Source organism: Sturnus vulgaris, chromosome 3 (genome assembly GCF_052056855.1).
Source record: "Sturnus vulgaris isolate bStuVul1 chromosome 3, bStuVul1.hap1, whole genome shotgun sequence".
In the NCBI taxonomy this organism is placed as follows: domain Eukaryota; kingdom Metazoa; phylum Chordata; class Aves; order Passeriformes; family Sturnidae; genus Sturnus; species Sturnus vulgaris.
Window position 1 is genome coordinate 34,488,787 of NC_142245.1, and position 14,831 is coordinate 34,503,617.

At 38.1% G+C, this 14,831-nt stretch overlaps 1 protein-coding gene across 1 annotated transcript in view; it reads right to left on the reverse strand.

The window, feature by feature from the left end:
* Positions 1 to 653: 653 nt before the first annotated feature.
* Positions 654 to 14,831, reverse strand: part of LOC106864348 (protein ELYS) — a 41,068-nt gene continuing 26,890 nt past the window's right edge. Inside the window, exons 24-36 of the mRNA XM_088161344.1 lie at positions 14,489 to 14,636; positions 14,253 to 14,403; positions 13,600 to 13,707; positions 12,934 to 13,129; positions 11,861 to 12,055; positions 10,227 to 10,656; positions 9,624 to 9,723; positions 8,614 to 8,720; positions 7,290 to 7,450; positions 4,466 to 6,257; positions 3,703 to 3,836; positions 3,159 to 3,265; positions 654 to 2,668 (exon numbers count right to left, since the gene is read on the reverse strand). Coding sequence (XP_088017470.1) covers positions 2,479 to 2,668; positions 3,159 to 3,265; positions 3,703 to 3,836; positions 4,466 to 6,257; positions 7,290 to 7,450; positions 8,614 to 8,720; positions 9,624 to 9,723; positions 10,227 to 10,656; positions 11,861 to 12,055; positions 12,934 to 13,129; positions 13,600 to 13,707; positions 14,253 to 14,403; positions 14,489 to 14,636 — 3,819 coding nt within the window. The 3' untranslated portion in view covers positions 654 to 2,478. The remainder of the gene's footprint in view (positions 2,669 to 3,158; positions 3,266 to 3,702; positions 3,837 to 4,465; positions 6,258 to 7,289; positions 7,451 to 8,613; positions 8,721 to 9,623; positions 9,724 to 10,226; positions 10,657 to 11,860; positions 12,056 to 12,933; positions 13,130 to 13,599; positions 13,708 to 14,252; positions 14,404 to 14,488; positions 14,637 to 14,831) is intronic.

The following is a 14,831-nucleotide window of genomic DNA, read 5'->3' on the forward strand; positions in this document are numbered from 1 at the left end:
TCCCACCTTGTTTGCAAGTAAATTGCAGCTCTATGCCCCCACAGCTTTCTGCACGCATCCACCATCACAATGCATTTCACCCTCCCACAGGCCCCTCCTGCCCTTCTCTGGCACTACTACTCTCTCCCTCTCAGATCCATGTGCAAACAGCTGCAAATCTTTTCCACTCATCCTTCACACATGTAGTAAGCCTAGAAAGCACACACATGAAATCTGTTTTCTCCACTTTGTTATAAACCCATTCATGAACTGGCACCTTAGCATTGCTCCCCAGCTTCTTCCTTTTCTCAGGCTCTAAACACAGTCACAGCGTCTGGTTTTGCTTCCATTTCCTTCTATGTCCTTCAAATTTCTCAGCTCCCACTCCCACACACTATGTTTATGCTCCTTTTTAGACTGCTCTTTGGGGAAACTGGTCAGCACTGGAGAACTGTGCACCAAATCCATGTTACAAAGAAAGGGGAAAGAAAAGAATAAAACATTTCAACACATAATTATAACTCCTCTTAAGTAAAAAGTTACTAGAAAATTGCAAACCTTTAGGAATTTATTAAATTTAATGCCAATTGTCTTTTACTATTGCTTGCTTTCTTCCTAAGCACAAACGAGTATATTTTAGCTGAGGTGTAGACAAAATAGACACTAAAAACTAATAAAATCAGCTAATGCTGTATTTTCATTTGTTCTAATTAATTTTCATACCAAAAATATACATATATATAAGTATAAATGACAGAAATGCGTTAAAACCCTATTAAGCAATATTCACTAGCATTTCAACAGTCAAATCCATTTGACAATAATCAGAGTATTTTACAAATACTCTTGTACACTATAAAAGTCAGATTTGCCATCTGTATTCTATTCCAATTTTGAAAATTTGACCTTTTACCATTTTCTGCGCTATTCACTGCACTTCTTTGCAATGTGAATATAAAAAAATATTGCTAAACTTCCCTTCCCTTCCCTCTTTGACCATATTTATAGTCATTCAAGTACAAAATACACAGAGAAAATAATTACTAACTTGACTCAAAGGTCTCAATTTACTGCCACTTTCACATTTTAAACATTTGACTTTTTTTTTAAGCTTTCATTCAGTCATGAATACTTCCCCAAGGAGAAAAATATTCAAGTGCATGCAATTGCTTCCCTAGAATGATCTGTTCTGAGATAGAAAAATCAGTCCCAGAACAATCTTCTTTCACAAGCTGAGCCTGTTATTAATACATTCATTATGCACAAGCTATTAGTTAATAAATAACTTATGTCTTAAAATAACTGTAGTAGTTTTTACTAATTGAAAAGTTTAATATCAGGTTGCACCATTATGTAGTCTTCAAAGTTGCATCCATATATAAATTAACATACAGAAAAATAATCCATTGTCTAAAAGACTGCACATCAAAATAGTACTTCCATGTCTGCTTTTAAAAGAATAGGTTTGTGACTTTATTTATACAAATTGAAACTTTATAGGGACATATACTCCTTGACCCAAGACTGCTAATGAAATAATTATTCAAAAATACGGTTTGTAACTTAATATTTCTGTACATTTTTGTACCTTTTTCAGACTGTTATATAGGCTTTACCATCAGGTTTTCAGTGCTGTGATATGCAGGTTTAAAATACTGCAAAGCATGTTTACAGACAATAAGTATTTCAATTATAGTAGCAGTTGTATTATGAAAATAATTTTGGTTCAAATTTCAAAGTATCTGGGTAGTATCCCTTTAAATCTGATACACTATTGTAAGCATCACACCATCTGTACAGTTAACTTTTTGCTGACAACAAATTTAAAGAAGTCATGACACATCTGAGGTGTGATCTGGTTTTATGAACTAAAGAGCAGCTTTCTCAAAGTTTAAGACAAATACAAAAAAAATATTGCACAGCTTAAAACACAATTGTTTACATTCTGACTTCAATACAGTACAACTTAACCATGAATGTAAGGAATTACCAGTTTGTATTGTAAATCCAATTATTTGTGCCAGAAGGTCAAACATAATTTTAAAATTAAAACTAGTATATTTAAAATGTTTACTTGTTATAGGAATTCTAAACTAACTTTTAAAAAGCTTTTGGAATCACTTTTGAGAGTCTGTAACTCTCACAAACCAACATTAAAAGTTCTGAGCAATACAGGTCATTCAACCCAATATTCCCTCAAAAAGCTAACAGACAGTGAGCACATTGAGAAGTATACACTTTTATTTAACATTCCTAAAATAAGCTGTATTTACATATTATATAAATGTATGAAGTCTTAATATAAAATAGAAAACTGCATTGACTGAGGAAATCACACTCCATATGGAGTTACTTACTGAAGACCATTTTTTAATGAAATTTTACAATAATTTATATAAATTATCTCTTCCAAATTAGATGATTTTTCTTCTTTTTACTAATTCACACAATTTTGATGACTTTACAAACAGTGGTGTACATTATAAACTTAAAAAACAGTTACAGCATCTTCCGGCGCACAACTGGCTTTGGAAAATTAGACAGTCTCTTTTTGTTCTTTCTGAGGGTCTTCCCTGCTGCATCTGTAGTTTCTTTCTGTTTAGTTTTTGTTCCATCCACTGGACTTCCAAAAGGAGAGATGAATTTTATTTCGACTGGTGGAGGTGACCAAGAAACTTCTTTTGTGGTTCTGAAAAGAAGGACAGGCATCAAATCAATTTTTCATTACTAACAGTATTTAATCAAGGAAAAAAAACAACATGGAATTCCAAAATCAATTAAAAAAAAATACATAGGCTTCTTTGTAGATAGAAACAAGGCAGAAAAAGTTTAGTTTAACTCCCTTTACTCATTGTCTGGCCACTTCCTACTTTTTATGAGAAACTAAACTGGAAGACTGTGGTTTCATGAGGTGGAATAAGACAATGTAACAGCATTGCAATGTCACCACTGCAATTAGTATCCACCTGTCCTTTCCTATTCTCTCCCTCTTCCATTTCCATGACCCAACTAAACCCTTAAATGGAAAAAACGTGCCAATTAGACGAGCAAGCTAGACAGGCTGATAGAGTGAGAAAAGAGCTGCACAGCCAAGTGAGGAAGAAGCACTTAGGTACTTAACAGTTCAATCATCATCACATTAAGAAATGCAAATAACTTGTCCAAAACGTATTTCATACTTGCTTGCTTTCTTCAGTTTTGACTTGGGAGTTCTACCTCTCTTCAATTTTTGCTTTCCCCCGGACTCTATGGATTTGGTATCCTCTTCCTCTTTAGCTGGAAGCTCCTATGTTAAGACAACAAAAATGTTACTCATGAACAAGTTCTTAGACGTCTATGGAATAGTAATTTTTTTTTCATTAAGAAATCATGCCAAATTTATTTCCAAAAAGTACTCTTTGTTCGCAAAAACAGTTTTTCCACATCAAATTATTTTACCATCTCAAAAGTTAAAATTCTAAAATTAACAGATAACATATTAAAGAGAGCCACTGTGCCTTTTGTTAAAGGTAAAACAGTATTTTTCAATTCTTGATTTACATAGATTCAACTGACTTTTGTAGCTAGCGTGCATGAAGAAAAACAATAAAATTTTTCGCTGATTGATTTAAAGCTGTTTTTAGATATAGTTCCAATGAAAAATGCAAAGCATTGCAAAGCATGACTTCAAAAAAGGTACAGAATTAAAATCAAGAACATGAAACAACTGGAGTTTTTACTTACTGCTTCTTTCACAATTCGAGAAATGCTAGCTACATTTTTTCTCCTTGACCTCAAAAGAGGAGGTGAAAAGACAAATTGAGAAGACAAATCCGGGTCTAAATCCTTCAACTGCACAGGATGGTCTGTTTTTCCACCTAAAATGACAATGCATTGTTAGTATGCACATATGCTATACATGAGGGACAGTAATATTAAATTACAGCTGACAAATAAGAACATAATAGCTTCCCAAAATAAATGTCCAATCAGCTTTATAAACATTCCATGCAAAGGCATTTTTCCCCCTAGTAACCGCCTCTTGGGATTCTTTCTTTTACCATAGTCAAACAAAACTAAGCCAGTGTAGTGATTTCACCTGCACCTACATGATCAAAGATTTTATACTCCAGCAGCATCAACAGTCTTTACACATCTCAGAATTTGGAAGCACACATCCTTTATTTCTCTCTTGGAGGGGAAGGGATTGCAATCACATATTCACAAATAATATCTGTTTTTTGAAATCTGACAGAAATTAAGTCCCTTACAGAAATATAGCTTAAATTTAATTTCATGGCTTAGATCAGCTTCATAATCTGTTTCTACCAGAACTAAGCAGGCAGTCACACAGACTTAAGGCAAAAGATGAACTGCCTCTTGGCAATTTTTTTTTTGCATGCTTACATTCTTTTTGATACTTAAAGCCATCCTCAGCTTTTGTTTGTTTTCTGTGGTTTAAAGAAGAGGATATGCCCCATTTTGCATATAAACATAGTGCACCTACCTTCAAATTTCTTTGTCAGCTTTGTGAGAGGAGGGGAGAAAAGGAAAGCCTCATTTTCCTCAACAGACAGTTTCTCATGGATGGCAGTCCTGCGGGATCTGGTTCTTGTAACACGATCTGTCAGAGCTCTTGATGTCTGAGCATGTCCTGAGGGGTTTATGTCTTCAAGCAACAAAGGACTGCCACCAGGCCCTTGGGAGGTCTCCTCGGACATTGATCTCCTCTTCCTGCCCCGACGCCCTGTCCTTACTGTAGTCCTGGGTGTGGTTGGCTCCTCGATTGGCTCTGCAGGAGTTTGCTCATGAGTATCCACTTTTTCTGGATTCTCGTGTGGCACTTTTCGAGTTCTTCTCTTAGGAGTATCAAGGACTTCTACTTTCACGCCTGAATGTATGTCTTCCTGAGAAGAGGCAGGCTCTGAGTCTGCCAAGAGGTTTTGTGCCGCCTTCCTAGCACTTCTTCTAGGCGTGACGGGAAGTTTAAATTCTGTTTGAGGAAGTGATGATTTAGACACATCAAGATCAGAAGGTTCTGAAACTTCTGATGAACTCAACTTTCTTCTTCTGCCTCTTTTACTTGGCACAGGTAAAAGGAGTTGGTCACTAAGCTGCACCTGTTGATCCTTGACAGTATCTTCAGTAAACTGTAAATTAAAGCTTTTTAATTTTCTTGCACTTCTACTGGGGCTGACTGCTGTTTTTACTTTATGATCAGTGTCAGTCTTGCCAGTTTCTGGATTTCCAGCTGAACTTTTTCCTCCTTTAGTCCTTCTGGAAGTGAAAGAAGCAGTAATGCTGCTTTCAGCAAGAGGCCTTTCCTCATTAATCTCTTCTTGGGGTTCAGATGCAGCTTCCTTTGCTTTCCTTGATCCTCTTCTGGGAGTAACAGGCTGCGTACTGTCAGACAAGGTTTGTGCATCAGAATGGCTGCTTTCTGTTTTTTCTAAATTAGACAGTTTAGGTTTCCTACCTCTCCTAGGAGTAACAGGTGTCACAGGTATTTGCTCCTCTTGAGCACTTTCCTCTGTTTGGAGTCTGGGAGTCTCAGATGCTTCTTTTGTTCGCCTGCTACTTCTCCGAGGAGACAGTCCAAGCAGAGCTGGGCTCTCTGTCTTCAGCAGCTGCTGAGTGCCTGCTGACAGAACACCCGGACTTCTACCCAGCTGTCCCCTTGTGCGTGTTCTTGGAGTAATGCCATAATGATGTCTGCTGGTTTCCTCTCCCACTACTTCTAGCACAGGTGTTAAGGGAGCTTTTGCCTTCTGGAATCTAGTTACCTTTTTACCTATGGTTTCATGAATAGATTGTTCTACAACTTCAGATGTAAATTCTTTGCTTCTTGTGTCTTTGATTACATCCAGTAAGTTCTCAGCAATGGCAACCTTAATAGGTTCAGGCACATATGGGAGTGACTCTGCAATATTTTGAGACTCCTGATCACCAGTTACAGTCGACACCGAGTTTGTAACATGTTCCTGGCTTTCAGTATTTCCTAAATTGGTCACAGGCTTTTCTTCTGTTGTTCTGTCATCTGGTTTAGAAGCATCTATTGATGTAGGGTCTCCCATCTCTGCTTCCCCTTCTTCTCCTTCCAAAACTAAGGTAAAATTACTCTGAGCTAGAAAAACATCTCCATCTCCCTCAGATGCATCACATTCACTATCTTTATTATCAGGCAAATCACACGCAAACTGTTGCTCTATATTTTCATAGCTATAATGAAGATCGCTCGATGGATCTAGGTCAGTATATGGTGATGTTTCAGGTGCTGGTTCTGAGGTATCTTCTATAACCTAAAGTTTAAAAACATCTGTTAATACTTTATTCAATACCAAACAGACTATTTTACACTGAGCTAGATGAAACTGAGGACAGTTCCTTTAAGATCATCCTTGAATGTGAAACAATGTGCTTTTGTACTACAGCTGAGAGTTTATGTATTTGAGGCACAGGGATCAGAGCAGTCCCTGTGTGCAATTCACATTCTCTGTTTCTGGTATTTCTGTTCAGAACTGACCATTTGCCACCGCCCATGGCCAGGAGCAGTTTTCCAGCACAAGGTGTGCACACAACCAGCAGAGACCATCCCATTACAGTGCCCTCTGCACTGCTCCACAGCCAGAGTGACTCACTCTGCCTCCAACAGGGTAAAATACAATTTTGGGTCCCCAATGCTTAAAGCTTCAGTCATGATAGTTCTGACTGCAGCACTTGGACTGGCCAGGTATCACATCCAACAACTCAACACTACACTTTGAGGAGTCACTTGGATTGCATGAGACACACTTTCTAAATACCTCCATCTCTTGAAGAAATATCTTGACACCAAAATGAGCTCATTACTGGGACTTCTATTTGTGTTAAGAAGGGACAAACAGTAAAGGACCTAAGCACCTAAATAATTCTGAGTTTGGTTTCCCACATCTTTTTGTCATTTGGTAAATGGTTACCACTACAACGGCGCACTCCTATAACTTTCTGGTTGTCTTTAACATTAAAACTACATTTTTTAATCAAAAATAAAAAAGTTTGAATTCAAGTAAATCAAATTAATGCCTAGCTGTTTTAAAAAGAGTTTAGGCTTTTATTTGGTTTTGTTTGCTCCCAAAGGCCTAAGTCTTGACAGCTTCCATTCATGTTACAGGAACAGAAAACGCAGAAGAGAAAAACCTATTTGCCCTTACTACACTGAGGTTTTTAACTTGTGTTAAGCAGCTCAAGAAACGGACATTTTTGAGTGTCTCCTAATTGTCAGTAGAACAGGTCTGTCCTCATATTGCAATGTGTTTTCTATTTCGTAGAAAATGGGAAAATAGTTTACTTACATTAATTTCCTCAGTTTTTGGAGGATTGTTAGAAACAGGGCCTTCTTCAACTTCAGCAATTTCAGGGTTATATTCTTGAGGTAAATCCACACACTTGTCCTCAAGGCGATTTTCAGACAGGGTACTGACCATATCCTCACTGTCATGGATACTTATCACAGCTAGAAGAGATTGATGTAATTTTACCTTAACCTTTATATAAATGACATAAGTCTAAGCAAAAAGAAGTAACAGAGCTAGCAATAGCCAACAATATGGTTCTCCATCCTGCCACATACACTGGGCTTTCTCCAAAAGCTAGAACTATCGTGCTGGTTTTGGCTGGGATAGTTAATTTTCTTCATAGTAGCTGGTACTGCTCTATTCTGGATTTGTGCTGAAGGCAATGTTGATAACACAGGGATGTTTTAGCCATTGCTGAGCAGCACCTACACAGAGACAAGTCCTTTTCTGCTTCTCACATCATGCTAGCAGGGAGTGGGCTGGGCGTGCACAAGGAGATGGGAGGGGACACAGCCGAGGACAGTTGATCCCAACTGACATCCTACAAAATATGGCATCATGTTCAGCATAAAAGGCAGATGAAAGAAAGAAGAATCAGGAGACATTGGAAGTTATGGTGTTTGTCTTCCCACAACCCATCTTCCTGCTTTTCTGGAGATAGCTGAACATCTGCCTGACAACGGGAAGTGGTGAATTAATTGTTTTGCTTGACTTGTGAGCAAGACTTCTGCTTTCCCTTTCTGCTCAACCCATGAGTTTCCTCACCTTTAGCTCTCTGATTCTCTCCCCCACTCACCCAGGGGAAATGAGCGAGTGGCTGTGTAGGGCTTAGGTGTCAACAGGTTTTAAACTGTGACAACTACAGATGCAGCCCCATAGCAAGAAAGAAGCAGGAGAAAATCAGCTGTCAAGTCCATACTGGGGGAAAAAAGAGGAAAATGTGGCTAGAAAGGCACACTGGTAGACAGCTGCCTCGGTCTGAATATTGAGGATGCATCATCTTTTAAAACAGTAACTCAAGCAACAGATCCCAGGGCACACAAATTGGTAGTGGTGTACAACATTAAAATAAACACTGATCTCTCCTTATAATACTTTAAATTCTACCAGCATCTCAATATTTTGATCAAGAACGAAAAGATTCACCGTGCACTTTCTACAAGGACTTTCTTTAAGGAGGGTGCTCTCTCTGTAGTTTCATGAAAGTTAGCAGTAACATGCTACTACTATTTCACTCTGAGACACCTGCAGTGGTATGGCAAACTACACATTTCACTTGAGGAGCTCTGTTACCCTAACACACAGAACATTTCCAACATACATTCACTGTCTGCCTCCGGGGATTCAGTGAGCTGCGGATTTGTTGCAACCAGTACAGCTTTTTCTTCTGATGAAGAGGTCATTTCAGACTTCAGGTAGGTTGTTTCACTTTGTGAAAAGAAAGAGAGAAATTCATCACGAAGCTTGAAAACAAGCCTTTAAGAGCTTTACAAGTTACTTTCTCACTGTAAAATCTTCATGTTTCAAAACATAAAAAATACAAGAAAAATGAGAAATTTCTCTATCAACATATTCAATTTGTGACTCAATTTGCAATTCTCTGTAACTCATTTTATGCAATATATCAACTACTTAGCATTCTTTCCGGCTATCCAACACTAGGTAATTACATAACTGAGGTGTATCACAGAATAATGCAGTATGTGTCTTCTGTAGAAAGAGGGCAATATCAATAACAGAGGTTCAGAACCAACCGAACAAAAGTCTGTAGAGGTGAAAGCTACCACTTAAAATTCAGAGTTCTCTCATTGCTGACATTCTGTCTTTATCACTCAACAGTTGTGGCTTTTAATGTACCTGATGAGAAACCAGCTTCCCTTTTCCATAAACAAATAGATGCTAGTTGAGCACACACAGAAAACAGAAAATAAATGTAAAAAATACTGTCAGAAAGCATTCAAACTCCATAATAAACCCACTGAAGTTACAGGAATCTCAAGATTCATTTTTAACTACACCATTTTCAGAAAAAAACAGGGCTTATGTTTACACTATCTGCTTAGTAACTCTCACAGGGCCTGTATAGGACTGTTGAATGAAGTCTTTATCATCATACTCTGGGCTCTGCAATGATTTGAGAAAAAAGGCTCAGACAGCTAGTCAGTGTGCATTACATTCATGCCAGATTACTTTGGCTCACAGACAGAATGGAATGGACATGCCCTTACATATAAGAATGCAGGAAAGAACTAATCCCAGGTCACAGAACACAGAAAAGACAGCAGCTATATGTTGTGTGAACCCAATGACATATCCACTTCATAAGCTCACCCTTCATTTCCAGCCCCAGAAGTTGCAGCTTCAGCAGCTTTAAACACCAACTTATGCTCAGGAAGAGTATGACATTCAGCATTTGATTCTTCCACAAATCCTACAAAAATGAAGAAATGAGATAACTTCCCTGTTGCACTCAACATCACTTCTTTTAAACTGCTCATATGAGTTTAAAGTGATATTTTATGCATTTCATCTAGGACAGGGACTTAACAAAATAATGCTACCAAGACCTCAAATGCACAGATGGCCTGTGCTCAAAAAGCCCGATGCATAATTTCAGTCAAACCATGTAAAAACTCCTGCAAATTATAGAAGTACCCCTAAAGCACAACCAGAAGCCAGTTTTAAACATGTATCCCTTGTCAAAACTCCCATATGGTCGCCTTTCAGCTGCAACTGCATATAAAAAATGTCAGCCAAGGAAAGCAAACATTCATAAGGGCCAGGATACCTAAAGGACTTAAAACACAGAGGCAATTTTACAAGCCTAGGGCACCTGTGAAAACTCATCCTTATCTGCTGCACTCATCAGTAATTCAATCTTTTGAAGACATTTGAAAAATTCAGAAACTTAGGTTATTATAGGACAAAACACACCTGCTTCTTTTCTTCGTCCTGAAGGGTCTGGTTGTTTCATCTGCAAAGGTTTATCTTCAACCATTTCATTTTCTTCCTCCTTCTCCAATTCTTGAACATCAACAGTTTCTTCAGTGGAAGAATTAGCTGGTTTAGCAGCTACAAAGATGACATCATCTTCAAAATCACTAGGTGATTTTGCATCGTGATACTCCAAAGTAGTCTGGTCTGATCTGACAGAGAAGTTACTATTTTCCTTGCTGACATCCATCTTCTCCAAATCATCCCCAGGTATGCTTTCTAAAGACTCCTGTAATTCAGCATGATCATCCCCAGGATTGCTCAGAGTAAACAGAGCTGGTTTAGCTCTATTTTCAGACCAAGCATCCTCCACCAAACCATGATGATGCTCAGATGAAGCTCCAAATAGTGCTTTATCATCTTCTGTCACCTAAAAAAAGAGTTCAGATCAGCAACATGAATCTGCTTTTTGTCAAAGGAAAACCAAAAAAACCCAACAAGTACTGATATTTCTAAGTTACACATATCCCCTTAGTGAGGCAATGAAAAATTAATTCACATTCTAGCACTATCTTAGATTTAAGGCCAAGTGTAAAAATTAATCACACTTTAGATTGCTTACTGAGCTTCCACGACATTGAAGAACTAAGATTAAATCGGTCTTGCTCACAATGTCATCTCAAGGCTCTTAACTGAGTTTACTAGTGTGTTTTCAGGAAGACAAAGCTTTGCCTAATAAAATCCTAACTCAAGATTTTTCTATTTTATGTTTGCCCTCTCAACACATACACACTGCTAAAATATGCTGGTTGTTCAACTCCGCCTGTGGCATGGAACAAGTAAGTTAATCTGGCCATAGTGCCACTATTAATAAGAATTTCATACAGGAGAGAGCACATCTTGTTACAACTGAGTAGCTCCTTGGAATACACATGAGCTACTCACACATGGCATAGCACCACATGCCCCTGTTGTGCCCCTGATTTAGGTACATGATGCTGACAACTGCACGATGGGCTGAACCACAGAATCCAGTTATGCAGCTGCAGAACAGATCACAGCTGGTCAGATGGACCCACTGCATTTGAAAACTACATGGATGCTATCCCTGGTGCAAGGTAAGAAGCAAACCCAAGAACTTTAGGGCTGAGAGAACAAAACACTACAGTTCTCTTCATCAGGAGTCTCTTTTTACCATCACTTAAGTAAACCCAACATTGCAAAATGACAGGTTGAATGTCAATGCATCTTTATGACTCTTTTTGCTTTCCCAGATGTTCAAATTTACAAAATTTAACAAACCCAAACAAGAGGCTCCATCTGTATTCCTCACTTTCCTGCAACATTACCATTTGAAAAGGTACAGCTGAAAGGTGAACTAACATTCTGAATAACCAGAGGTCCTAACAACATCTGAATAAAACTCATCAAGGTCCCTGATATTTGTTATGAATATGTTCCTGCAAAAACATGATGTTACAGAATGTCTAGCACAACACAATCTTTTTTTGGACCAAATTCTGCCATTCTGATTCACAATCCATATTCTCAGTATAAGGAGTTCAGGCAAACTTTCAAGTCTAAATTAAATCACAGCATTATCTGCAAAACTCATTAACTGCAGCTCAGCTTACCCCAACAGTCCATTTTGCATGCGAGTTCTCTTCCCTGAAAGATATTCTAAGTTCCTTGGCTCGTAGAGGAGGAGTAACTGATCGTCCTGGGGATGCAGAGGGAGTTGCTAGGGGTGTAGTGCGAAGGCTGGACCTGAGAATAGACTGAGGAGTAAACCCAGGAAAACCAGAGGATGTGGCCAAAACTTTAGCTCTCTAGGAAAAGAAATAAAAACACTTAATTTAAGACCAGTTAAATCTTCAAAACAGAAGAATGTACTTAAATTGCAAAAATTATATTAGCTTAAATTATGAACTGGGTTTAGAGCAGCAGAAAGTTTTGCCTCTGCACTGTTCTTCCAAAAATACCAACATTTTAAAGATAAAAATGCATGCTTTTTATACTTCCCTTGGTTTGTCTTTATGATGCCAATAAAACAGACATTACTTTTCAAAATTACTTCTTCAGGAAATAAACATACGACACCTTGTTTTCTGCAAGGTTATCTCCTATCCCACTAATTTTTGCAATTCTTACACTGCTCTTATAAAAGGCACACAGTTTCAACTTTACTCTGCATAATAGTGTTTTCAGTTGCTGCATCTGACAGCAATTCTGCAAAGCAACAGTCACAGCTTTTTTTCCACTAATTAATCAGCTGCACACAAGATGAAGTGACACTGCTACAAAACTACCTACGTATCTTCATGTAGAAGCATTCAGCTGTTCTTATCTCAGATTATTTTACAATAATGAAAGGGTTTCAAGAGAGGAAGATGAAACTAGTTCATTGATATAGATGGTATGTCATACGAAAGTGGAAAAATGGAATTGCTCCATACAATGAAAGTAAATTTAGTTCACAAAGCTACGGGACAAGCTGTCCACTGCAATCAGCTGAGAAGTGAAGCTCCTTTCTTAAAAACTGTTCCCAACTTACTGCTTCCAAAAGGGCTGCGTATACAATAACTACATGCATACTGAAAATTTTAATCCAGAAGCATTTCTACTAAATACTTTGGTGATTTAAATAAAACAAAACCTCAGAAGTTTTTCATTTGGTTGTTTGCTACTGACTTTTTAAAATACAAACCTTGACCACAAGAGGAGTTTCCAGTAAATTCAGCTCTGATGCTCTTGGCAGATTCTTTTGGGAGCTGGAGCGATGTGTATTTGATCTCAGGGGGCTGGATGCCACAAAAGAAGTAGAAGCCCTGCATGGGGACTGCTGGCTCTCATCCTGTGCCACAGAGCGGGAAGGAACAGGACGAACCACCAAATCCAGCAACCTGTTAAAACACACAATTTAAACTAGGAACAGCAATAAATAAATGAAAAAAAAGCATGCTGTGATCATCTCAGATGATGCAGAACAAAAGCACTGGACGAACAAGAAATACAACCTCACTGGTGGGGATATCTATCAGTCCCATAAACAAGTGACACGCACTTTGGGGCATTTTTTCATTATTTCTTTACATTTCATACCTGATTTCCTAAATCCCTGCCTCTGACATAAGAATACCCCAATTTTAAGTAGCACAAGTGACCTAATTCTCAGCAGTGGAGAAAACTCATCTGCATTTCAGTGCAGGGACCATTTCAAATTGTCCACCTAATTTTGTCCCTAAAGAGATACTTTAAGATATAAAACTAAATGCAACAGAATCCTAGGTAAACTAAAAAAGCATACACACATGCACATGTATGTACATGATAAACAATACCATTTTGAAATATAAAGTCTGATCTACTATACCTTGAACACTTTTGAGAAAGTTTTGTAATAGGTGTCCCAAGAAATGCATCAGGCAACTCTGTACTAGGGAGAAGATGTGTACTGACTGCTGACTCGGTAGTTCTAGGACTAGAAGGAAAACAAAAATATAACTGAATTTCATTTCCTCAAAGTCCAAGCATACCAGAATTAAAGTTTATTTAACCACAGCCCATGTAGGACAATCACATGACAATTATGAGCCTTTTCCCCACTCTTTGTAATTCTGCTTATTTTTAAATAACCGAGCAGGAACTGGTAAAAGATTACTATGTGATCACATAAACAAGTCTATAGAAGTCAGTACACCAACAGCTTCATAGTAGTTAAAAACAGATTGAGTTTCAGCTGTCTTAAACTCTGTAAGCACATTTGCCTTAATGTAAATAAATGTATTTGTATAGAGAAGATTATCATAGCAGAAAAACTCTCCAAACACTACTTAGGATGAATTGATTCTTCAATGTTATATCCTATATGTGCAAAAAAGCAAAACAAAGTTTGATTCATGTGCATCTTCCCACCAAAAAGCTAACACAATTCAAATTGAATTCTTTCTCTCTGTCTACCACTCACTCTCTCTCCACGTTCCTCTCCAAACACATAGCTCAAGACTTTTATAAAAGGCTGCTTACCTGTCATATTGTGACGTATGTGTTTTCTGCTCATTTCCCAACCATACTTCTCCAATTTTGGACAACACCTTACTGATGAAAGTTGCTCTTGTATGTACATTTCCTGCATTAGCCTGCCTTGTTGCTGTTGATAAAGGCTTTGGCCTTGGGACTGTAAAGCAAGAAGGAAAAGTATCAGCCTTGTGTAATCAAAGTGATGGCCAGCTGCACAATGTATTTCCCTTCCCTAAAATTACCTTCTCTTAAGACTGATGAAGGCAAACGGTACGGCTTGGCTCTCTCTATTGCCAGCTTCCTTTGAACTGTGGGAAGGATCTTGCCATACTGGTCTAATAGAGAATTTCTGGCAACTGCTCTCTCTCTCAAGCGAGGATCACGATCATTCTGACAAAGGAAATGTGTAGAACAAGAAGTTAAAAATTTTCCAGAAGTTCATTGCAGAGAACTATCTCTGCTCTTTCTAACTCAGGCCTAAATTTGCTCTACAGACAAAGGAGAACAAATCCACTGCACAGAGCCACAGCAAGCTCCAACTTCCACACGGGAGTACACAACACTTTCACCTGGTAGTTTTGGACA